At 36.6% G+C, this 26,163-nt stretch overlaps 1 protein-coding gene across 2 annotated transcripts in view; it reads right to left on the bottom strand.

The window, feature by feature from the left end:
• GTPBP10 (GTP binding protein 10) overlaps positions 1 to 25,180 on the bottom strand; it is a 31,768-nt gene extending 6,588 nt beyond the window's left edge. For both annotated transcript variants that reach the window (XM_041728165.1, XM_041728166.1), the window contains exons 1-9: positions 25,032 to 25,180; positions 24,070 to 24,263; positions 15,336 to 15,427; positions 14,658 to 14,802; positions 9,468 to 9,541; positions 7,555 to 7,607; positions 5,384 to 5,491; positions 4,746 to 4,823; positions 1,805 to 1,928 (exon numbers count right to left, since the gene is read on the bottom strand). In XM_041728165.1, the coding sequence (XP_041584099.1) occupies positions 1,805 to 1,928; positions 4,746 to 4,823; positions 5,384 to 5,491; positions 7,555 to 7,607; positions 9,468 to 9,541; positions 14,658 to 14,802; positions 15,336 to 15,427; positions 24,070 to 24,263; positions 25,032 to 25,064 (901 nt within the window). In that variant the 5' untranslated portion in view covers positions 25,065 to 25,180. The remainder of the gene's footprint in view (positions 1 to 1,804; positions 1,929 to 4,745; positions 4,824 to 5,383; positions 5,492 to 7,554; positions 7,608 to 9,467; positions 9,542 to 14,657; positions 14,803 to 15,335; positions 15,428 to 24,069; positions 24,264 to 25,031) is intronic.
• Between the last annotated feature and the right edge of the window lie 983 nt (positions 25,181 to 26,163).

Here is a 26,163-nt window from a genome sequence, read left to right as displayed (position 1 = left end):
TTCTGAGATTCACACACCGCTAAGGAAGTTGAAAAAAGCTAACTTAGGAATTATCACTGAGGGCACTAGATTTTGTTTCATGACAGTCCAAAATAGGCACAAACTCTTGAGTTATCCTCCCTTCTGATACCTCCTCTGAAAACTCCCCTTTCTGCAAGACCAGCTAACAAATAGATGAATAATCTCATAAAGCAAGTAACATTAAGGAATAAAGAGCACTCAGTAGTTCCAGGAGCATTTACATCCTGAAAGTTATTTATGAACTCAAGCACAGCTCCAATATGTAAATTACACAGGGCAAAGATTTTTGAGAGGGAGAAAGGATCTTCTGGTGCTGTCTGCTAGTCCTAGTACACTATAATTTATTTCCCCAATTTTTATCCAAGGGATAAAAACAGAGAAGTTAGTACCATTCAAAAACATATTAGCCACCTTCCACCCACTCAACTTCCTCATTTGTGAAGAGGTCCTCTACTAGACTCAGAAAAATGAAACCATCATTAGTGTAGGATAGGAAGTGTTCTGCAAAGTTCAATATTCAAAACTGTGGAGAGTCCCTTTAAGTTCCTTTACACAAAGTGGTCCATTTAAGAGCAAATTTCAAACAAATAGATCCTTTTGCAGTAACAGCACCTGTTATTCTGTCACACACACATAGGTATTCAAATTCTTTAGCACTTTTCAGAGTACTTTGCTGACATTGCAAAGATATACACTTCTTTAGAACTATTTGCTCTGGTTTTACATTATGGTATATTAGTTCTAGAACTTCTGAAGTATGTTAAAGTGAAAGAATTTACTTTAAATTCTTTTGAGATGTTGACTTTTTCCTCTTTTGATCCAAATCCCATTAACTCTTTATTTTTTCTAAGATTTTATTTATTTATTCATGAGAGACACAGAGAGAGAGGTAGAGAGACATAAGCAGTGGGAGAAGCAGGCTCCATGCAGGGAGCCGAACATGGGACTCGTGGGACCCGGCTCCTCAGCTGGCGTGACCAGTAGGGTGACACAACACAGGTTGCCCAGTTAAATGTGACTTTCAGATAAAGGACAAATAAAATTTAAATTTTAATATATGCACGTCCCTCCCAGGGCAACATTTGGGACTTACACTAAAATATTATCTGTAATTTATCTGAAAGTCACATTTAACTGGGCTTCCTGCTTTTTGTTTTGTTTTTCCAAATTTTGCAACCCTATTCATGCAAGCAGAGATGGAGTCACCTGCAAACTGGTCCAAGTCTAACACTTTGTCCCTGGGCTGGGTGCACATTGTGGGAGCACTCAGTCCCTGCCTTGAGAAGCCCACACTGAAAGGGAGGCTGACTGATCAACCCACTGTTAGGGTACAGCGCATCAGTGCACAGCGCAAGCGCAGCACCGACACCCAGGGGCACCTACCTTTGCCCAGTGCTATGGGACACTACTCGCGGGACACTACTCATGGGACACTACTCTTGATCCTGGGTCTCCAGGATCAGGCCCTGGGCCGAAGGTGGAGCCACCTGGGTGGCCCCTCCATTAACTGTTTAAAGGCCCAGTTTAAATTTTACTTCTTCATGAAGCCTGATTTTTTCTTTTGTCTCCTCTAACTTACTATCCATATTATGATTCTGAAACTTGGTAAGTACTATGTTACAATGTTATTTAAAATTTCATAATAATATGTTCTTTCTTCAAACATGATTTTTTTTTTAAGAGTAGCAAATGTAAGTTTCTTTTCCATTGATTATACCACTCAGCACTCTCTCAACACAATAGGTAATCATTAAACTGCCATTAAATGAACAAATGGGTTTACCTTTAGGATTCTGGAGTTGATGCATCAGTATATGGAATTTATCTTGAGCACCTGGCAAGTCCATTTTATTAACTGCCAGGAGTGCAGGTTTTCTCTGAAGTTCCTCTTTGTACAACTCCAACTCCTTTAAATCAAAAAAGAAAAACCAAATAATTTTATTAAAATATCTATATAGATTACATATTTGGTAACATCTTTCTTGGTAGGCCTGGGTAATCTAAAGCCCACTCCCATTTCTGAAATGCAAGAAATCTCAACAGCCACAAAATTAAGTGACAAAGAAAATTCATAAAATGCTTACTGGTTAGGTCATGCATTAATATATTTTAACTCAAATGACATCCTAGAGATGTGGTGTTTTGTGCCTAAGGCCAAATACGGGTATTTTGGCTTCTATCAAGCACACTGATAAAATTCACAAGTAAATAATGACAATTTAATGCTTTATTTGTGTTATTCTTGGAAAAAGTAAGCGTGGTTAGGAGTAAATCTTCATGACCATGTACTATGCAATGGTTTCTTAGCTATGACATCAATGCACAAGCAAAATAAACAAACAGAACTTCATTAAAATACAAAATTTTGTGCTTTAAAAAATATCATAGGGCAGTCCCGGTGGCCCAGTGGTTTAGCGCCACCTGCAGCCTGGGGTGTGATCCCGGAGACCAGGGATCAAGTCCCATGTGGGGCTCCTGCATGGAGCCTGCTTCTCCCTCTGCCTGTGTCTCTGCCTCTCTTTCTCTCTCTCTCATGAATAAATAAATAAAATCTTTAAAAAAAAGTCATAAAGTCATAAAGTGAAGACAGGGGCACCCGGATGGCTCAGTCAGTTAAGCATCTGAGTTTGGCTCAGGTCATGATCTCAGGTTCCTGGGACTGAGTCCCCCCACCATCAGTCTCCCTGATTCTCCCAGGACTCTGGGATCAAGCCCTGAGCCAAAGGTAGATATAACCACTATGCCACCCAGGCATCCCACAAGTAACCCATTTTTAAAAATGGGCAAAGAATGTGGTCATTTCTCTAAAGGCATTCAAATGGCCAATTAGCATATGAAAGAAGGCTCAACATAGTTAGTCACTAGAGAAATGCAGGTCAAAGCCATAATGAAATACCACTTCATGCCTAGTAGGGTAACAAAAATAAAAAACACAGACAAGGGACGCCTGGGTGGCTCAGTGGTTGAGCATCTGCCTTTGACTCAGGACTTGATCCCAGAGCCCTGGGATCGAGTCCCGCATTGGGCTCCCTGCATGGAGCCTACTTCTCCCTCTGCCCTGTGTATCTCTATTTCTCTTTCCCTGTGTCTCTCACGAGTAAAAAAATAAAATCTTAAAAAAAAAAAAAAACCACAAGACAAAATAACAAGTGTTGGCATTCATGTGGAAAAATTGGAACCTTCACATACATTGCTAGTGCAATTATAAAATAGTACAATGATGCTGCCACTCTATAAAAACCTGGCAGTTCCTCAAAATGTTACATGTTGACTGTATTAGCTAGCAATTCTACTCTTAGGTCTACATGCCCAAGATAAATGAAAACATGTTCATACAAAAAAACTGTATTCAAATGTTCACAGGAGCATTATTCATAATGGACAGAAAGTGACAAGGATTTAAGATACACAAGTCCTGGAGGTAAGTGACATGATGCTGTGTTAGAGAGAAATCATAGGGCTGAGAATAGAAAGTAAGGCAGGAAGGGCAGAGATGGACTGCTATGTAGGAGCCAACCCTTGCCAGACCTCAAAAACCATGTTCAGGGCAAGAATTTAACCTGAAAACAGTGGGGGACCATTGAAGTGTTTTAAGCAGGGAACAAACATCTGCTTGGTTCTTTCATAAAGATCACTCTAGTTGCCACATTAAAAAAAATGGACTCAAGAATTGTATTATAATAGCATTGTGTGGTGACAGATGGTAGCTACACTTGTGGTAAGCATAACATGATGTATAGTTGTTGAAGCACTGTGTTTACACACACTGTGTTTACATAATGTAACTTAATGCGTCAAGTCAATATCAATTTTAAAAAATGGACTGAAGTGAGACTGGAAGCAAGGAGACCACGTTGGAAGAGTTAAAGCATTCTAGTGAGAAGGGCTGATGATTTTAACAGTGTGGATGAAGACAAGTAGACGAGTTTCAGAAATTTAGGATATAAAACTGACAAGGCTAATGCAGACGGTGAGAAAGAATCGAGACCAACATCCAGGCTTCTGATTCACATACCCAGTAAAGTTCTGGGGAGGATGAAGAGTTAAAAAGAAAAAATTCAGTTGTATACATATTAAATTGGAGAACCTAATGGGATATCCAATGAAAGATATCCATTAGACAGCTAGTCTAAAGCATAACCAAAAGATCTAGGTATCAGAAACAGATTTGGCAGTCGTAAGTATATTAACTGTAACTGAATGCTAAATAAAAAGAATGAACAGGAAAGAGCATAAAAAATAGACTGAGAAATAGTCTAAAAAGTAGGTATTAAAGTTCAAGCACAATAAAGTCTGAGAAGGATATAATAGGGATTTAGAATCAAGGAGCATTTTGGCATGCCTGGGTGGCTAGGTCATGATCCTGGGGTTCTGGGATGGAGCCCCACATTGGGCTCTCTGATGAGTGGAGAGTATTTCTCCCTCTCCCTCTGCCTCTCCCCTCTCTGGAGCTCTCTCATTCTCGCTCACTCTCATTCTCTCAAATAAATAAATAAAATCTTAAAAAAAAAAAAAAGAATCAAGGAAGATTTCATTGGTTGTAATAGTTTGAAGAGTGGGTTAATATAGAAGACTGGAGGAAACAAGGTTAGATAATTTTTTGACCTCAAAGCTTCAAAAAGTACAGGTGGAATATGTATTTATTCTAATTATCTGTAACTTAATACAGTTCCATATGGTTATATATTAGACCAAATACAGACACAATAAAACAGAAAACCTACTTTTGTAAGTAGTATTATGGTTTCAAAGGCAGTTCTATACTGAGTTTGGGAAGAAAGTTGAAATCCAAAAATATCAACCTAAAAAAAAAAAAGAAAGAGAGTCTGTAACATATAAACAAGAGTTATAAATTTTTATGTTTTGTAGTGTTTTATTCTCTCAAGCTAAAAGTAACTTCTCAATTTATATACAATTGGTGTTTAGTAATTCTAAATAAGTAAGAGAAACTGCAGTGTCACGATAGCCATAATTATTCTGACAAAATCACAATCATTAATGAAATGAGAAACTAGTATAGATAAAACAATTTGTATATACTATATAGAAAATCTCATGTATAACTCTAGTACCATCAATGAAGTAGGAAAGAGATACTATAAAACACAGCAGTATGCTGACAATCTTAAGGAATTAAATCTTGATAAGTATGGCCAAACTTGTATCTGATACAGTAATGCCATTTCTACCCCTGCATTATAAACAGAGTTTACTTACTATATTTGACCCTCATTTAAACATTTAGGGAGTAACATATGATACTATCTTATCTTTAAACCTTATTATAAACAATTTCTAGGAAAACTAAACACATTGACATTCACACTCATTCAAACATTACATTGGTATGCATATGACTTACAACAAAAAGTAGTTGTCTAGTTCTTTCTATATGCTTGAGGAATTTGTGGCCCATTCCTTTGTTCATATGTGCTCCTTCTATTAAACCAGGAAGATCAGCTACTGATATCTAATACCAAGTTAAATGGTTTGATAAAAAGAAAAAAAAAATTACATCTCCAAATCTGCATATTTCAAATTCAGTTACTAATTTGTGATTACCACTACATTTTTATAAAGTCAAGACATCTTTGTAACAAAATGAATCAAAATCCTTTGTTATCAAAAATTAAAGTCTCATTTTTACTTATTAATCTAACAAACTAAGAATTCTAGGGATTAGTTTAACATTTATTAATCATGCAAATTCTCTTCAGAATTCCATAAGATATATTATTCAAATATGAACCAGTCATAGAGTTTCAATTCTCAGAATTCTTAAAAGTATAGAAGGATATTAATTCAGCAGACATTGACTTAGTATAGTTCTGTAGTTTCAAATTTTAAATTCCATATGTAATTGATTATGTGGCACCACTGTTCCTTTTCTGTTCTACCAAGGGGACTACGGACCATTATTGAAAAGTAAAGGATGTAATGTTCCTGTAACTTCTTTTTGAAGTGATAAGTTATTAACCATTAGTCTGCATTTGTGGTTTTCAAACCTCATTGCATGTTATAAACAAACGCCCAGGTATCTTTTATAAAGATACCCAGGCCCTACCCCAAGGAATCTGGTTTCAAATCTCTGGGGCCCAGGTTTCATTTACTTGTTCTGAAGTCACCCGGTTAATTTTGATGTGCAGTAAGGGATGAGAAGCACTGCTTTTCACAGGATTTCAGAATTTTAACGGAAATTGTGGCTATGTGACTAAGCTGTCACATAGACAAAATATAATAGAGGACTCATGTTCTGAAGCATTTTTTTTTTCAGGTCTTGAAATTTTGTTTGCAGGTTCTCCACTGAGAATTTTGCTATGGAGAATTAAGTTTCCCTTAAAATTTACAATGTTCTCTTTTTCTCTACTGTTCTCCATATTAATATTATCCCGTATTTATAATTTTATTTATTATTCTACATAATTGCTGGTTTTAAATATTTACTGTTATATGACTATTATAAATGAATATAAATCCTTTATGTATTTTAATTATGTCAATGGATTGTATGAAACTACACTGATACATCATTGCCTATTCCATACTTTATATTAGGGTTCACTATTGGTATTGTACATGCTACGGCTTTGACAAATGACTGTCATGTACTCACCATTATAGTATCATACAGAATGGTTTCACTGCCCTAAAAATCCTCTGTACTCTTCTATTTATCCTTTCTTTCCCTTTAATCCTCGACAACCGCTGATCTTTTTGCTATGACTATAATTTTGCCTTTTTCCAGAATGTCACATAGTTAGAACCATACTGTATGCAGCCTTTTCAGACTGGCTTCCTTCAGTTAGTGATATGTATTTAAGGTTCTTCCATGTCTTTTCACATCTTCATAGCTCTATATACCATAATTACCACAGTTCGTTTGTCCATCTACTGAAGGACATCTTGGTTGCTTCAAGTTTTGGCACTTATGAACAGGCTACTACAAACATGCATGTGCAGGTTTTTGTCTGTATGTAAGTTTTTAATTCATTTGGGTCAATACCAAGGAGCATAACCATTGATCATACATTGCATATTTTTCAAAGTTTGTTACTTTGTTTTTTATTTTTACTGTAATTATTAAGAGACCTATAGCTATTCCTTATCAAGGAAAAATAAATTTTAATAGTAGACCAGAATCCCGTTCAATTAAAAAAAACTTTTTTAGAAAGAGAAAGTTGGAATAAATTCAATTCCATGAACTTTAGAAAATGTTTTCAGGAAACAAGAATCAATAATGAAATATGGCAGTAAAATATGGACTTGCAATGAGAGCAGAGATCAGAGATTAGATACTATGCTATAATGATAAACCAGACCTAAACTTTGGATGGACAAAAGTTATATTTTTATACAATATTTGACTATGATCATGCTCAGCAAAATTGACTCGATCACAGTCTCATTTACGAAAAACAAAATCCTGCTACTTTCTTCCCCTAACACCACAAAAACAATCATGTATTACAAAGTCCAAGTACCAAAAGCAAGTACTTTCATTTATAACCAAGTGTCTCATTTAAAAAAACTCACCTGTTTGAAGTCATTATACATTATCTTTCCAAGTTCAGGCTTTAATGTTGTAACTAAAAGAAAAAGGCCCAGTAAATTAAGGCTAGAATAAAGGCTGGTATTCTCAAAATTGACTTAGCATTATGTATAAAATGAATAATATTTCTTTTTTGTAAACAATTTATTCAGATTTTGTTGGAATGGAAAATACAATTATAATCTGCATAGGCCTAGATCTAATCTAATCAGTGGACTTCAAAAATTCTTTGGTTGTACTTTAAGGAGCGTAATAAAGATGCTGGTGGGAAGAATAGAATTTTGGTTTCTATCACTGGGTCTGTGGATAAAATCTCTCTAGTCATTTCTTATTCAGTTATCCTCAAGCCTCATAATTCTGTAGTAGCCTTCTTCATATGACTCTAAACTTTACTTCTTTCCTTCTCAAGAGTCCCTGTATTATAACAATAAATATTGGCAATGTAATTTATAGCAATTAGTCCAAAATTAACTCTCCTTCAACAGAGTTTAATTTTAAAATGGCTTAATTTTATTTTCCAGGTTAACGTATGTTTCTGGATCTTTTTGTTTAATGATGGCAGGGATTCTATCACATTAATTCATTACTTAGTCTAAGCATCCATTACATTTCATCTAGCTACTGCAATAGCCTATTTTTCCCAGGCCCATTCATGTTCCATGCCAATGCATTTTCTATATTATATGCAGAAATATCTTTTTGAAAAGCAAATCTAATCATTTTATCCTTTGATTAAAAGGCTACCAGCTGCTCTTTAGATATAAAGAGCAAATAAAGCCTACCTGGTCTATATGATACAGTCTCTACTTAACATCTTCAGCCTTATCAATTCGCTCTTTACCTTTTTTTTTTTTTTTTTAAAGATTTTATTTATTCATGAGAGAAACAGAGAGAGGCAGAGACACAGGCAGAGGGAGAAGCAGGCTCCATGCAGGGAGCTTAATGTGGGACTCAATCCCGGAACTCCAGGATCACACCTTGAGCTAAAGGCAGATGCTTAACTGCTGAGCCACCCAGACATCCCAATTCCCTATTTACCTCACTACATGTTTTCTCGACACACAAATCTCCCTGCCACCACAGAGCTTTTGTGTACATGCTATTTTGTCTGACTATAACACCATTCACATCCATTGTTATTAACTTGTATATTCTTCACACCTCAACTCTAGCATAACATTTCCCAAAAAAACTTTAAAGCAGCCACCTACACTCTTTCATAGAATCATATTGTATTTCCTTATAGTCAGGTGTGATATATGTACCTTCCCCTACTAGTCTGTAAGCTCAGTAAGAGTCAGAACAGTATCTATTTACCAGTCTTTATAACTCCAGAACCCATTGTAGTTCACAGAAATAAATACTTGCTAAATGAATGAAAGAACAGTGCTTGATAAAAGGTGCTCATAAAATTGCATCTAAATAAAACAAATGATTATGCAAAGGAGAAATAAATGCAACAAAGCAAGTATCTAACAAGTACTAGAAACTCTGTTGAGGGCTATAGAGATTTCAAGGATTAATGGGAAATGCATGTATTCTATCAGCCAAGAGTTTTCTTTTTAAGAGTTTTCAAACTAAGGCTACCTCAGAGTTTTCATTTTATTCATACTCAAAGAAAGATTAGACTTTATTTATTTATTTATTTATTTATTTATTTATTTATTTATTTTTTATGATAGTCACAGAGAGAGAGAGAGAGAGGCAGAGACACAGGCAGAGGGAGAAGCAGGCTCCATGCACCGGGAGCCTGATGTGGGATTCGATCCCGGGTCTCCAGGATCGCGCCCTGGGCCAAAGGCAGGCACCAAACCGCTGCGCCACCCAGGGATCCCCCAAAGATTAGACTTTAAAAATTTACCTCTGTACATTAAAATACACAACAAATTATACTTACATGCATAATCTGCAATTGCAGGTTTTGCATGAGAAATCTGACTTAGCAAAGAGGATTTTCCAGCATTTGGGAATCTGAAATGAAAAAATAAATATATTAAAACAAATATTAGTATTATTAATATTAGTGTTGCTTATCACTGAATTTCTAACATTTTGGGAAGCAGATTTCTTCAATATTTCTGAGAATAAAAGAATATAAATTAAATATCCTGAATGAAGTATACATATGAAAAAAGTAAAGATAAATTCATGCTGGACACCAAAGATGTCTTAGTATTGGAAGTAAATAATCCAATTATCTTTTAAAAACCTGTAAATCATAGAAAAACAAAAAGAAAGTAATAAAAATACCAACAATCCACTAATTCTCACAAAAAATGACAAAATATTGCTTACATTGCTTTGTAGATTTTTCTTTAATACATCTTTTATGGACATTTCCAAATATATACAAAAGTAGAAAGAAGTAATGAATCTCATTTAGCAATTACCTAGCTTCAATAAGTAACACATTCCCAATACTTTTTTTAAAGTTGGTTTGAACAGGGACTCACATAAGATCCGTGTATTACAACTGGTTGATATATGCCTTAAATTTCTTTTGGTAAAGGCTCCCTCCTCCCCCATATTGTTTCCTCTTTGCAATTTTAATTTACTTGTTTTTTTTTTAAAAAGATTTATTTATTTGAGAGAGAGAGCGTGTGTAAGCAGCGGAAGGGGTACAGGGAGAGAGAGAGAATCCTCAAGCAGACTCCCACTGAGTGTGGAACCCCACAATGGTCTTGATTCCAGGACTCTGAGATCATGACCTGAGCGGAAATCAAGAGTTGGCCCGCTTACCTGACTGAGCCACCTAGGTGCCCCTGCAGTTTTATTTTTAAGGAAACTGGGTCATTTGTTCTAGTGTTTCTTTCCCATAGTCTGAATTTTTTTGAAGCACTCCCATGATGTCCTTTAGCATACTCCTTTGCCCTAGTTTTTCTATAAATTGCTAGTTTGATATAAAGCCTTGATCAGGTTTAGTTCTGATTTTTTTTTCTGAAAGACTACTTCATAGTTGGTTGGCCTGCTTTTTAAACTGAGTAATAAAAGGTGAACACTTTACAAGGGCAAACTGTAATTTACTTAATTTCCTATTGTCAGGCATTTAGGTTATCTCCAATGCTTTACTATTATAAATGACATTGTAAAAAACAAGTATGCAGCAAGAAGGACATATACCAACATTAAAAGTCACCCCTAAGTGGTGGAACTAATAGATAACTTTTTTCTTTCAGCCAATTACCTTTCATTTCATAATATCTTTATTATTTGTCTAACTTTTAAAACCTTAAACACTACAGTTATTATCATTGAACTTTTTTAAGACTTTATTTATTTGAGAGAGAAAGAAAGAACACATGAGTGGGGGGGGGGGGGGGAGCCGAGGAAGAAGCAAACTGAGCAGGGAGTCGGAAGCAGGGCTCAATCCCAGGACCCTGGGATCATGACCCGAGCTGAAGGCAGACACTTAACCTACTGAGCCACCCAGGCACCCGTATCCTTGAACTTTTACATACATCTTTAATCTCTTGAGAGACATTTCTTGATGAGAAAATACTGAATTACAATATAATTAAAACATATGCCTGTTATAATAAAGGCTTTGATTTTATTGCTAAATTTGCCTCAGGAAAGGCCTACCATATAAAAGAAAGTACTAGGAATGGGAGTCACTTAAGAGATGATTTCCTCAATTCCATTACAATATTTTCATTAAATTTATCAAAAAAATATTTATTAAGCATTAACTCACACCAGGCAATATACTATGATCAGAGATACGACAATCAGTGAAACAACTGTGATCCCTGCTTTTATAGTTTTCATTCAAATTGGAAAAAGCTCTTCTTATAAAACACACCAAATCTTTCACTTGGAATAATGGCGTAATATTTTGGAAATATCCATCTGAAATTCTATAAAAATTTATAACCTTTTAGTAGAGCTCTTTTAACATTAAAAATAAATCTAATTAAAATATCTCATTAAATACATTTTCCTTGGGATGCCTGGGTGGCTCAGTGGTTGAGCATCAGCCTTCAGTTCAGGGCATGATCCTGGTCCGGGGATCGAGTTCCATATCAGGCTCCCTGTGAGGAGCCGCTTCTCCCTCTGCCTATGTCTCTGCCTCTCTCTCCGTGTCTCTCATGAATAAATAAAATCTTAAAAAAAAAAATATATATATATATATATATATATATGTATGTATGTCTTCCTATGATGATTTAAAACAAAATTAGGTGAGGTTTTTTTAATGACTCATTTTCCTATGGAAATACAGTACTGTGTTATATCTTATACCCAGGCCCTTGTAACTTTTTGAAATGCAAATTGCAATAATTTTTATTTATGATTATCCCTAACTAGACTTGCTTATTTCTTTCCATTATCTTCATATTTTCATAATAGTATTAAACACAGAAAAATATCAGTCAGCAACTATTTCCAAAGAGATCAAAATATGAGAAGAAAAAGGATGCTAACGGTTGAAGAAATGATAACTGAGATTTTTCCTGAAAAGTACTTAATAAAAATTTTAGAGGCTGAAATCCATCTGATGTAGGAATGAGTTAGGGGCAGACAGGGCTAGGCAGGGAAAGATAAGAGAAAGGCCCCAGAATCAGGCTCCTACCCATCCCAAGAAAACAGAGGTAAGACAGTAAAAACAGAAAAAAATAAACCTGGCTCCCTAATTCCAAAATGTTAGGGAGTATTCCCCTTTAATGGCTACTAGGCTCACAGAAACCCCAGATGTAGAGAATTATGGAGGAGACATTAACCAGAGAGAAGGAACACCTTGTTTGTGCTCATGATATTTACAAAGAAACATCTTGTTTGATAAGGGAAGGGAGAAGAAATGTGTGGTAAATATCAGAAAGGGAGATAGAACATAAAGACTCCTAACTCTGGGAAACGAACTAGGGGTGGTGGAAGGGGAGGAGGGTGGGGGGTGGGGGTGAATGGGTGACGGGCACTGAGGAGGGCATTTGACGGGATGAGCACTGGGTGTTATTCTGTATGTTGGCAAATTGAACACCAATAAAAAATAAATTTATTATAAAAAAAAAAAGAAACATCTTGTTTGTTACAAGTCCACCATGTTTGTTCTAAATATCCGCCCTGATATTGAAAGGAAATTTACCAAGTCCCCTCCCCCCCAGTTCCCTATAAAAGATAGACTATAAAATCCCTCAGGAGCAACCCTGTCAGAACCCCTCTGGCTTTTGAGAGCTTTCTCTGCTTAATAAACCTCTATCACTTTGCTATGTTACAGTCTGCAAGATTGATTTTTTGACTCCAGGAAACAAGAACAAAGTTTTTTGACTCCAGGAGACAAGAACAAAGCTCTCCCATATCACAACCTATGCAAAGATCAGATTTGAGAAGAGCAGTACAAATAAATATGTATATAGGACACCTTTCTTCTAAATGCAGTTCATTCCTGAAACCAGCAAACAGGTATCTGCTTACGCTGGTACTCACAGTAATAACTTTTTAAGAATAGTTGCCCAATTTAAAAACACTAAAATACATGTTAAGCATTATACTTAACAAACTCGATGCTTTAAAAAAAAAACCCTTGATGCTTCAATTATTGACTGTAATAGCAAAACCACTTCTAAAAAGCTTAGTACTATAGGTACTCTCCAATACATTGACAATGTAGTGATGATGATGATGATGGTAACAGCTACCATTCATTCATTGAACATTCATAAATCCAAGGAATGTATTGTAAATGTGTTTTCTTACATTTTACCATCTCCAGCCACTACTAAAAATGAGAAAACAAAGGCTTAGAGACATTCTACAACTTATCTAAGACATTCCAGGTGGCCTTCAGAGGATATGAAACTCTAACCCAAACAGTCACTCACTTGAGTTCCCCATCCTCATCCCACCTTTATAACTTAGTCTTGTGAGGCTCTTTAGTCTGTAAAAGTGTGTATAGAATCTGAAACACATTTTCGTAACAAATGAGACTGAGAATGGCTAGATTCTCAGTCTTGTCCATAAAAACCTACTAAACCCACATTGTGAAAAATATATGTTACAGAAACTATGCCTCATAACTATACGGAAAAAACTAAATGCAAATGGCAAACCTGAACACCAGGATCACATCTTTCTGTATTATAACGTTAGCAAGAATGGGACCTTTATGAATTCTAGGGCACTGCTGTTAAGACTTAGTAGCTAGACAGACATGGCAAGAGGTGAGGGATTCAGACTGATGACTCTGGTAAAGAAAGCAGTGAGATGCCTAGAGAAGATGAATTAGAAAGAAGCTATGTGAGGTGAAGAGTGGAACTGGAAGTTTGAAATAAAACCAGCAAAAAAAGCAGTGTTCCCTCCCTTTTTCTTAGGTGTTCTGACTACTGTGTAATGCTGAAGTGGGGCCAGGCAGACAGGGAGAGAAGAAATGCAAAGCTGAAGCCTTCCCTTCCTTTACCTACTTTCTATTTTGCTCTCTATCTCCCTCAGTTAGGTGCCAGCACTGCAAACTCTACAGTTAAAAAACAACTGTTCTATGAAACAATGGAAGCCTGTAAAAGAGGATAACATTGTGGGGTCTGCAGTACTGAGAATGGACCTAAGCAGATCATGAAGGACAAGGAAACAGTCATATCGAGATCCAACTTGGTGCTCCAACAGTGTCTAAGTCTGATGGTTGAGACTATCTGTATTGGCCATTAGTCACCTGATCAACAAGATAGCAATACCTCTATTAATTAAGACTTGTAAGAATATTTCATTTTTTCTCTTTTTATTTCCTTCCATACACTTCATAAAATGTGGTTTGGATTTTAAATTTTATTTTTTAATATCCGGTAACATTCTTTTTACCTTCTTATACTACTGCATTTGATTGATATTTCTTTCTTGATTCATTGTCTATCATTCCCACTAGCCCACTCAATTGCTATTATCTTCCTTTCCTTTTACAAATAAATATTAACTGTGAAACTCTATGTTTGCAATATTAAAATAACTGTATTTAGCAGCATTCTCAATACAAACAATGCACAAATTCCATAAATTTATTCCATAAATAATACTGGTCCCAAATTACCATTTACATTTATCTCCTACTCATGAACTATCTCTCTGAAATTATAAAAATAAAAATACAAATGTTACTTACCCCACTAGGCCTATATCAGCTATAAGTTTTAGATCAAGGCGAATGACTCGTTTCTGGCCTTTCAGTGGTAAGAAATTTGTGAGTAATTTACCACCAAGACCTCCTTCAGCTACCAAAATTCTGTCTTTCTCTTTATTGAGTTCTCCTTAAAAAAGACAGAGGAAGATACTTAGAATGAAGATTACTAAGTGTAGCTAATCATTAATGACATTTTTCATTTAGAAATAGATGCCTAAAAAAATTCCAATTTATAAATCTAAAGAGCTGTATGTTTATAATAATCTTATATCTAGCAGTTAATTTTGAACCATTTTTTAAAAAGATTTATTTATTAGTAGAGAAAGAGCACGTGTGCATGCACTAGCAGGGGAGGGACAAAGGGAGATGGAGAATCCCAAGCTGACTCCTGCTGAGTGAGGAGCTTGACTCAGGGCTGGATCCCACCACCCTGAGATCATGACCCGAGCTGAAGTCAAGAGTTGGATGCACAACCAACTGAGCCATCCAGGTGCCCCCTAAACAACTTTTATATAAAGTTTTAAATATCTCTTATAAATTAGCAGTTAAAATAGTTTTTTAAAAATTCTGACATTGAAGAGGAGCTATTCCCCACAGTTTCCAAACAATTTTAGAAAATATGCACATTTTTCACAACCTTGGAATCTACAATACACTTACCTATAACTTTACCATTTTCATCAGTTACTGAAATACCCACAGGTACAGGAATTTCACAGTCTTTTCCTTTGGATCCTTTCAGTGCACTAACTCTACAAAAAAATAAAGCTAAATTAAAATAGAGAAAACTCACTATATTAAAAGGACTCTACTCAAGCCAAGATAATGGTTTACAAAGACTAGCAACCAACTTTTCTTGTTAATTCAGATGTTAAAAATGGCCAAATATCAGAGGAAAAGAAAATAATTACTATTTATTTCCATTTTAGACTATCCTATAAAAATAAAAATAAATAACAAAAACAAATAAAAGGTAATGATTTGTTACCAAGCTAACCATCAAGTCATTTTAACTCATAATGAACTAACATATCATATTGCTACAATACAAATAAGTTAGAAAAAAATGGAAAATCCATTGAAAAACAAATCTTTTTTTTTTTTTTTAATTTTATTTATTTATGATAGTCATACAGAGAGAAAGAGAGAGGCAGAGACACAGGCGGAGGGAGAAGCAGGCTCCATGCGCCGGGAGCCTGATGTGGGATTCGATCCCGGGTCTCCAGGATCGCGCCCTGGGCCAAAGGCAGGCGCCAAACCGCTACGCCACCCAGGGATCCCGAAAAACAAATCTTTTTAACAAATGACCTCAAATAAGAGTACTTTAATTATAAGACACTCATCTAGCTACTCTCACACTGATCATGATAGAATTGATATAAATTTTTAACTATTAATTCTACTTCTGAAAATTTATCCTAAAAAAATAAGTGATCATGTAAAATACTATATGCACAAGGATATATATTACATTGTGACTATAATAGTTTAAAAAAAAAAAAGTCTGCAATTACCTAAATAATTGAATGCCAAAAAAAGTTATGTTATCTTCAAAGTAATTAGTATGTAGCCATTCTGAACAGTTCTCTGGCATGGAAAAAAAAACATTAAGAGAAAAGAAAAGGTTGGAAAATACTGTGCTCTCATTTTTGTACCCCCAAATTTTATATACACCCACATAATTACAAGCTAATGACCACCAGTCACTTTGCATAAATATATAGAAAAGTCTTAGTAAAGTCAAGAACTGGTTAATAATGGTTATCTACAGATGGAAGAATTACACAGGTGGTTGACTTCTTTTTTTTTTTTTCAAATCTTTTTCTTTTTTTACTATAAGCTTGAGTTACATTTCTACAGAGATAAATGAATAAAAATATACAAACAAAAAGAGAGTATATAATTACATTATGATAACCAGCATACCAAGGCTATTACATAATTATCTACCACTTATTCAGCCAATAATACGTACTAGGCACTATTAAAAGCTTTAATAGCTTAAGATTCATGACAATTCTATGGAACAGGTACTATTATTTTTTAAAGTTTTTAAATTCCAGTTGATTAATACACAGTATAATATTAGTTTCAGGTGTTCAGATTAAACATTTATCAATAATGCCCAGTGCTCATCACAAGTGTACTTCTTAATCCCCTTCACCTATTTTACCCATTCCCCCTCTGCTAATTCTCAATTTGTTCTTTATAGTTAAGAGTGTTTCTTGGTTTTATTTTTCCCCTATGCTCAATTATTTTCTTAAATTCCATATACAAGTAAAATCATGGTATCTTTCTCTGACTTATTTCATTTAGCACAATACTCTCTAGCTCCGTCCACATCCTTGGAAATGGCAAGATCTCATTCTTTTTGATGGCTAAGCAATATTCCATTGTAAATATACGCCATATCTTCTTTAATCTATTCATCAGTTAATGGACATCGGGGCTCTTTCCATAATTTGGCTATTGTTGATAATACTGCTTTAAACATCAAGGTATATGTATCCCTTCGAATTAGTATTTTTGTATTTTGGGGGTAAATACCTATTAGCATGATCACTGGATCACAGAGTAGTTCTATTTTTAATTTTTTGAGGAACCTCCATACTATTTTCCAGAGTGGCTTCACCAGTTTTATTCCCACCAACAGTGTAAAAGGATTTCCCTTTCTCCGCATCCTTGCCCACACTCGTTGTCTCCTGGTTGTTAATTTTAAGCAATCTGATTGGTATGAGGTAGTATCTTATTGTAGTTATTTGTATCTCCCTAATGATGAGTGATATTGAGCATCTTTTCATGCTCTTTTCATGTCTTTTTTTTTTTTTTAAAGATTTTATTTATTTGAGAGAGAGGGTAAGAGAGAGAGAATGAGTGGGGAGATGGGGGAAAGGGAGAGGGAGAAGCAGACTCCCTGCTGAGGAGGGAGCCTGATACAAGGTTCAATCCCAGCACCTGGGATCATGACCCAAGCCAAGGACTGAGCCACTCAGGAACCTCCATCTGTATGTCTTCTTTGGAAAAATGTCTATTCATGTCTTCTCCCCATTTTTTAACTGGATTATTTGGTTTTTGAGTGTTGAGTTTTAGAAGTTCTTTACATATTTTGGATACTAATCCTTTATCAGATATGTCATTTGCAAATACCTTCTCACTCTGTAAGTTACTTTTTAATTTTGTGGACTGTGTCCTTCATCAAGCTTTTTATTTTTATGAAGTCTCAATAGTTCATTTTTGCTTTTGTTTTCCTTGCCTCAGGAGATGATTTAGTAAGAAGTTGCTATGGCCAATGTCAAAGAGATTACTTCCTCTGTTCTTGGATGTTAATGGTTTCCTGTCTCACATTTAGGTCTTTAATCCATTTTTAATTTATTGTTGTGCATGGTATAAGAAAGTGGTCCTATTTCAATTATTTTGCATGTTGCTGTTCAGTTTTCCTTACACCATTTGTTGAAAAGACTGTCTTTTTTCCCATTGGACACTCCTTCCTGCTTTTTCCAAGATGAACTGACCTATAGTTGTGGGTTCATATCTGGGTTTTCTATTCTGTTCCATTGACCTATGTGTCTGTTTCTATACCAGTACCATACTACTTGATCACTACAGCTTTGTAATATAACTTGAAGTCCAGAATTGTGATGCCTCCAACTTTGCCTTTCTTTTTTCAAGATTGCTTTGGCTATTGGGAGTCCCTTGTGGTTCCAAACAAATTTTAGGATTATTTGGTCTAGCTCTGTGAAAAATACTGTTAGTAGGTTGATAGGGATTACATTAAATGCATATATTGTTTTGGGTAATATAGACATTTTAACATTATTCATTCTTTAATCCATGAGCATGGAATGTTTTTCCATTTCTTTGTGTCATCTTCAATTTCTTTCATCAGTATTTTACAGTTTTCAGAATACAAATATTTTACCTCTTTGGTTAGGTTTATTCCTAGGTATCTTATGGTTTTTGGTGCAATTAAAAATGGGATTATTTGATTTCTCTTTCTGTTGTTTCATTATTGGCATACAGAAATGCAACAGATTTCTGTACCTTGATTTTGTATTCTGTGACTTTACTGAATTCATGTATCAGTTCCAGCAGTTTTTAGGTACAGTCTTACAGGTTTCCTAGAGGACTGGGTCATCTGCAAATAGTAAAAGTTTGATTTCTTTCTTGCTGATTTGAATGCCTTTTATTTCTTTTTGTTGTCTGACTGCTGTGGCTAGAACTTCTAGTACTCTGCTGACAGGAGTGAGACTGGATATCCTGTCTTGTTCCTGATGGTAGAAGCTCTCTGATTTTCCCCATTAAGGAAAGTATTGGCTGTGGGGTTTTTGTATATGGCTTTTATGATGTTATGTTATCTCCAACCCTACTTTGTTGAGGCTTTTTTTTTTTTTTATCATGAATGGATGTAGTACTCTGTAAAATTGCTTTCTTTTTGCATCTAGTTCTTATCCTTTCCTTCATTAATGTGGTATATCACATTTATTGATTTGCAAATACTGAACACCCTTCAAGCCCAGGAATAAATCCCACTTGATCATGGTGAACGATGAATGATTCTTCTAATGTATTGTGGGATTTGATTTGCTAGTATTTTACTGAAAATTTTTGCATCCATGTTCATCAGGCATATTGGCTTATAGTTTTCTTTTTTGTGCAGTCTTTGGTTTTGGTATCAGGATAATGCTGTCCCCATAGAATGAATTTGAATTTTTCCTTCCATTTCTATATTTTGGAAAAGTTTGAGAAGAATAGGTATTAACTCTTCCTTAAATGTTTGGTAGAATTCACCTGTGAAGCCATCTGTCTATAGACTTTTGTTAGTTTTTTCATTACTGATTCAATTTCTCTGTTGGTTAACACTTTTTTTTTTTTTAAGATTTTATTTATTTATTCATGAGAGACACACAGAGAGGGGCAGAGACACGGGCAGAGGGAGAAGCCGGCTCCACGCAGGGAGCCCAATGTGGGACTCGATCCCGGGTCTCCAGGATCACGCCCAGGGCCAAAGGCAGATGCTCAACCACTGAGCCACCCAGGCATCCCTGGTTAACAGTTTTCTATTTCTTCTTGTTTCAGTGTTGGTAGTTTATATATTTCTAGGAATTTATCCATTTCTTACAGGTTGTCTAATTTGCTGGCATATAGTTTTTCATAATATTCTCTTAGAATTGTTTGTATTTCTGGGATGTTGTTACTTCTCCTTTCTCATTTGTGATTTTATTTATTTGGGTCCTTTCTCTCTTTCATAAGTCTGGCTAGGGTTTATCAATTTTATTAATATTTTCAAAGAGAAACATATACTATTATTATCCCTATTTTATATTTGAGGGAACAGACTATTTTATACAGATCTTGAATACCTTAAAGGTATTCACATGTTGAAAGTATGGCTTCTTCAAAGCACTAGTTTTCAGTTTTCAATTGCAACTCAATAAGAAATAATACAGTCATTCATATATATGTATACATATGCACATACACAAGTTCATATATATATATGACTTTAAAGTTTTGTGAAACCATACTTATTATGTGCTACATGCTAATGTTTCCTATTCTATTTTTATATGAAATCTAATAAATTGATTTTATAACCCTAAGACAGTATTTTTCAAAATGCAGTCACAACCAACATTTATATAACAAGATAGGTGACTGCTGTACAACATAATGTACAATGTCACAGAATTGTACACATTAAAATGGAAAATTTCACGTTAGGTATATTTTCCCAAAATAAAGGAAAACAAAAATGTATGATATACCACAGGACAGAAAATAGAGATAACATACATATTTGGGTAGAAAAGTAAAATGTTTCTCAGTATAGACGACACTAAAAATGGTTTGAAAGTACCACATTAAAGAATTGAAAGATAGTCTAAAAACACTAGTTTAGAGCACTTAAAAGGAAGTCTAATAGTTGAGCTCTTGTTCCTATGATTAACTTTTTCATCTCCCAAAAACTAAAGCACATGAACAAATCTTTCAAGAAAAAGAAAGAAGGGACTTAAGATTTATATTCAATAGGGAACAAATCTCTTTATATGGAATTAAGTGAGCTTTGTTTGAAAAACAGAAAATGGGGAGAGGTGGGTATAGGTGTGAGGGGTGAGACTATATTGATAAAGCCTGGTTCTTTGGGTAAGGACACAGACTGGTTGGAAAGCACATTCTTGGGGTAAAATGGGGGATAAATGAGGCAATGTATAGATATCAGTACATAAAAAAAACTCCCTTGTATTAAATATTAAACTCCAAAAACGTATTTCAAGAAGTTAAAATACCAATCTATTCTCAAATCAATCATTTATGATTTTAAGTAACTTATACAAAGTTTTTGCACTGAAACTTACAAAACAATATCTTAAAATCACAGCATGATAGGGCAGCCTGAGTGGCTCAACAGCTGAGTGCCTGCCTTTGGCCCACGGCGTAATCCTGGAGTCCCAGGATCGAGTCCACATCAGGCTCCCTGCATGGAGCTTGCTTCTCCCTCTGCCTGTGTCTCTGCCTCTCTCTCTGTGTCTCTCATGAATAAATAAATAAAATCTTAAAAAAAAAAAAAAAATCACAGCATGATATACCATGCTCCATTGTAGGAGTTCATCTTTTAGTCTCCTACATGTAAGATCTTGTTTTAATACCTTGTTTATATTTGATCCTCAAAAAGAGTGTGCTGAATTGAATAAAATAGACACTATCTCTGTTACTATTACAAAATGAAAAAAAAAAAAATGAAAATAAAAGCTCAATTTCATCGATCCAAGAGTCTCATTCTTTGTCCAAACTTTCTTAGAACTGCACAGTGGTCAGACAACTTTCCCAACTTCCTTCAGGTCCCTCCACTATTTGCCTTTACAAGTGTTTTCCCAATAAATCTCTTATTCATCAAATCCTACTGTGGTACCTACTTCTTGTAGGACCCAAACACAGACATATGAAGGCATAATTCATTAAACTATAAAATAATTCATTCAAACTCTGGCTGTCAGTAAGTTTATTCAACTCCTTGGCTTAATTTACCTGAAATCCACAAGACAAATAAAACTGTTACTTCCTCCTCCTCTAAATTCTTCCCTGGCTCCCATGACACTGTCTCTCCTGGCTATTTTATTTATTTTATTTTAGATTTTATTTATTTATGATAGACACACACAGAGAGAGAGAGAGAGAGAGAGAAAGAGAGGCAGAGACACAGGCAGAGGGAGAGGCAGGCTCCATACCAGGAGCCTGACGTGGGACTTAATCCCGGGGCTCCAGGATCACGCCCTGGGCCAAAGGCAGGCACCAAACTGCTGAGCCACCCCGGGATCCCCTCTCCTGGCTACTTTAGAGCACACTTGTTTCTTTTCCTTAAATGTTGGTGAATAACAGAATTTGATTCTCAATTTTTTCTGCAATGCACCTACCCTGGTTCATGCTTATGAACCATGAGTCACATTTTTGATTAACAAATTTATTTCTAGACCTGACCATATTCCTGAATCACAGACCCATATTTCAAGTGCTTGCTGACATCTCCAAGGGCCATTTAAGCTCTCTTCTTCTACATCTCAGCTGCTGCTTTCTACGTAATCCTTCTCAAAGAATGATACTATCATCTAGCCACTACTCAAGTCAACACCAGGAAGTCATCCTTTATCATTCTCTTTCAATACTCCATCAATCATGAAGTCTTATTTATTTTACTTAAATATAGTTCTAATCCATCCATTTCTGTCAATCTAATCATTATTCAACTAATGTTGACTGAGTACCTACTATGTACCAATCACTGTACTAGATATCTGGGAAGAAAACGATGATCTAATCTATTAATGCTCCCTGCCCTCATGGACCTCAAGAGAGAAGACACTAACAGACACATGAATAAATGGAAAACTTTAACTGTGATAAGTCTTATGAATTTTTTTTAAAGATTTTATTTATTTATTCATGAGACACACACAGAGAGGCAGAGACACAGGCAAAGGGAGAAGCAGGCTCCATGCAGGGAACCTGATGTGGAACTCAATCCAGGGTCTCCAGGATCAGGCCCTAGGCTGAAGGCGGCGCTAAACCCTGAGCCACCTGGGTTGCCCAAGTCTTATGAATCAGAATTCACACATTTAAGTTCATTTGGGAATTCTGACCTAATCAGGGAGATCAGGAAAGACTTGAGCTTAAATCTAAAGGATTCACAGCAGGCAGCTGGATGAAGATGGGGGGAAAAGCATTACAGAAAAGGTAACACATATAAAGGCCAGTGATAGAAGACAAATACCAATATAAGATACTAAAAGAAAGCCAATTTGGCTGGAATGCAAAAAACACAGAATGTAGAAGGAGATGAAACTAGGATGGGTAGAGGCCAGACACTGTAAACTTCATCACTTCTGAAATACTGCAATATTCTCCAATTTGTTCTCTTGTCTCTGGTTTCAATCAACACCTCTAACCCATTCTTTAACCTAATTATCCCTAGAATGTTTTTTCTGACACTAATTAATGCCACTTGCCTATTTAAAATCCTTCAATGGCTCCCCATCACTCTAGGATGATCCTCAAACTCTAACACAGCATATTAGGCTCTTCACTATCTGGACTACAATGACTATTTTAAAATAAGCCTCCCCATTTGTACCACAATTATGCTAGAAGTATTATTTCACCATTTTGTTCCTCCCTAATGCACTGCCTTTATAAATGTTGTACACTTGCCAACGCACCTTTTCCTGCCTTGATTGTCTGGCAAAGTCCCATTCCTCTTTCAAGACTTGGTTCAAGCAACACTTCCAAAATATAGATAACCAAGTAAGATTCTTCTTCAATTTCGTTGTAATGAAAGAAAAAGTTCTTTTCATATTTTGAGGGCAGCATAACATGTCCCATAAAAAATAACAAAAATTTACAAAAAACAGTGGGAAGGTTTTGACATCACAGAGAGAAGACCAAAACAAGCCAAAGGAAAATACACAAGGAACGTATCCGTGAAACAGGTTCTACATCTTAAGATCCCAGCAGAACTACTGGGGATGGTGGGGTAGGGAGAACAGCTGAAATCTGAAAAAGGCTTCCTAAAGATTGCCAAAAAATTAATTTTAGAGGAAAATAGTGGAGATTCAGATCATTTAGTTTTCACAGAGAAGTGCAAAAAAAAGTATATAAACAGACACTGAGAATAGAAAAGGATAAAAATGGTTAAAAACTCCAAAACAAAACAAAACTCCAAAACAATCCTTAGTATCTACCTTTTACCTTTGCTAGAGTTGAGACTATTATTGTAGATTTTTCGCTCAGTTACAAATACAGAATATATAATTTACTTCCAATTACCAATTAAATTTTGATCTTTTTTTTTCTCTGGGACGGATTTATTTTCTAAAATAAAAATCATTCAGTAAATACTTACCGACTATTTGCTCCTTCTCCGGCCACAAACCGTTTCTGAGGATATTTGTCTTTAAGTTGTTTTAAAGTCATTCTCTTATGGGCTACAACCCAGACGTCACCACCTTTTCCACCTTCTCCGCCTAAACGAGGGTAACCCATTCCACCACTTCCTCCCCTGGTGAAGATTCTTAGGTTATCAATGAAGTTTCCATACTTAGAAAAAGAGAGAGAAAGAGATCATTTGTATATCAAACATGCTTACCAACTTAGGACTCCTTTCTAATCGTTTGTCACCCCTAACGCTCCTAAAATAATATGGTCTTTCTGAATGTCACTTTTTTTTAAAAAAAGATTTTATTTATTCATGAGACACACAGAGAGAGGCCGACACACAGGCAGAGGGAGAAGCAGGTTCCTCACAGGGAGCCCGACGTGGGACTCGATCCCCGAACTAGGCTCACGCCCTGAGCAAAGGCAGACGCTCCACCGCTGAGCCACCCAGCGGTGGCTGGTGTCAAATCCATATATATATATATATATATATTTTTTTTTTTTTCTTAATTCGCCTCTGTTCTGACCTCCCTTTCCCATTTAATTAACTCTCTTAAGATCTCTCTCTCTCTCTCTTTTTTTTTTTTCAGGGCACTCGGGTGGCTCAATGGTTGAGCTTGTCTAAACCAGTCTAAAGGCAGGCGGGTTTCTCCAGCTCCCCAACCCACGTGCACACAATTCCCCTGAAAAACCTCAAACTCCAGACCCCCAAGTAACCGTTCTAAGCCGTGCCAGGTAGATAGACTCTTCTCACCCGTCAGGGGCCAAGCCTGACTGCTGGAACGACAAAGAGGAGACAAATACAGTAGAGCCAAGCAGGAAAGAGGCCCTCGGAAAGAAAAAAAGGGGAGGAAAGGGGAACCAGAGCGCTCAGGTGGGCCTACAGGCACCAAGCTCTAGGCATTAGGATGAGAAACACCAGTCACGGACCTTTCTGAACCACACGCAACTGCAGTGCACCATCACTGCGACAGGCCAGGACTCACGCCCGCGGAAGGTGAACACATTCAGGTAACGCGCGGAATTTCTACGTCACCACGGGCCGTCGACACTATTTTTCCTCGCCCGCAGCCGCAGGGACGGCGCATGCGCTGTATGGTGACCGCCGGCGGATAGGCGCAGGCGCCGAGCGGCGTCCCTTAGCGGTAGGTGAGAAAAGCTAATTTCTGTGTAGGCGTGAAGCGGCGGAAATCACCGAAAAGTGCTGAGGCGCCCTGTGGAAACGGACCGTCGAGGGCGGAGTGGGTACCTGCGGAATTAACATTTTGTATGGGATGGCACGGGAGACTGCGGGGATTCTGACGCTAATGGAGGAAACCAAAAGTACCACAGCCCCCACTAGGTGAAGCGAGGTGGAGAAAAACCAGCAGAACCGCCAGCAGACCAGGAAACAAGACGCGCGAAAGTCACCGATTCACGTGCGAAAAGAAGAGCCTGTTCGTCCACGGACGGGCTGAGTAAGCTCTAGTAAATGCTCGGAGGCCGTGCGTTTGAAACTTGGGACACAAATATCGGGACTTGGGGTCCGTAACAACTTCTCGGTGTCTAGTGGGGAAGGACATTTGTCATCAACCGTTGGCCAGACGGTAGCTTCGGGATCTTTCTCCACCTCGCTTGTAAAGCGCACCTTTCCGCGGCAGCCGGGGCAGCACCCGCGGGGGGCGGCCACCTCACCCGCCGCCTCTCCCTCAGGCCTCGGGCGGTCAAAAAGTCCACAGCCAAGTTGGCAGCCGCGCACCCCGCGGCCAGTTTTACAGGGATCCTTCTTAACCACTCAGACTCTTCATTTCTGGAATCCTTTTCATATTTCTACACACACACACACCCCTTTTATGAAAGGGTTTATTTAGAAATACAAAATGTGAAAAATATCCCTGTCCTGTCTTGTTGCTTTGATGCTACGGAACCTCGCTCTTCCCCCACCGGTCAGTAAAGTGATTGTCGATGAACCTGTGAGAAGGCAGGAGAACGTGAGGCTGTTAGTCTGTAGATGCTTAGTCCTGCCGCTCCATGCTGCCATTTAAATTATCATCTTTACTTGGTTTCTTGCTGTCAGAAGAGT

The sequence above is a fragment of the Vulpes lagopus genome, chromosome 13 (genome assembly GCF_018345385.1).
Source record: "Vulpes lagopus strain Blue_001 chromosome 13, ASM1834538v1, whole genome shotgun sequence".
NCBI lineage: Eukaryota > Metazoa > Chordata > Mammalia > Carnivora > Canidae > Vulpes > Vulpes lagopus.
Note: the sequence above shows the minus strand (reverse complement) of the source record. Positions and strands in the feature narration are given on the sequence as shown.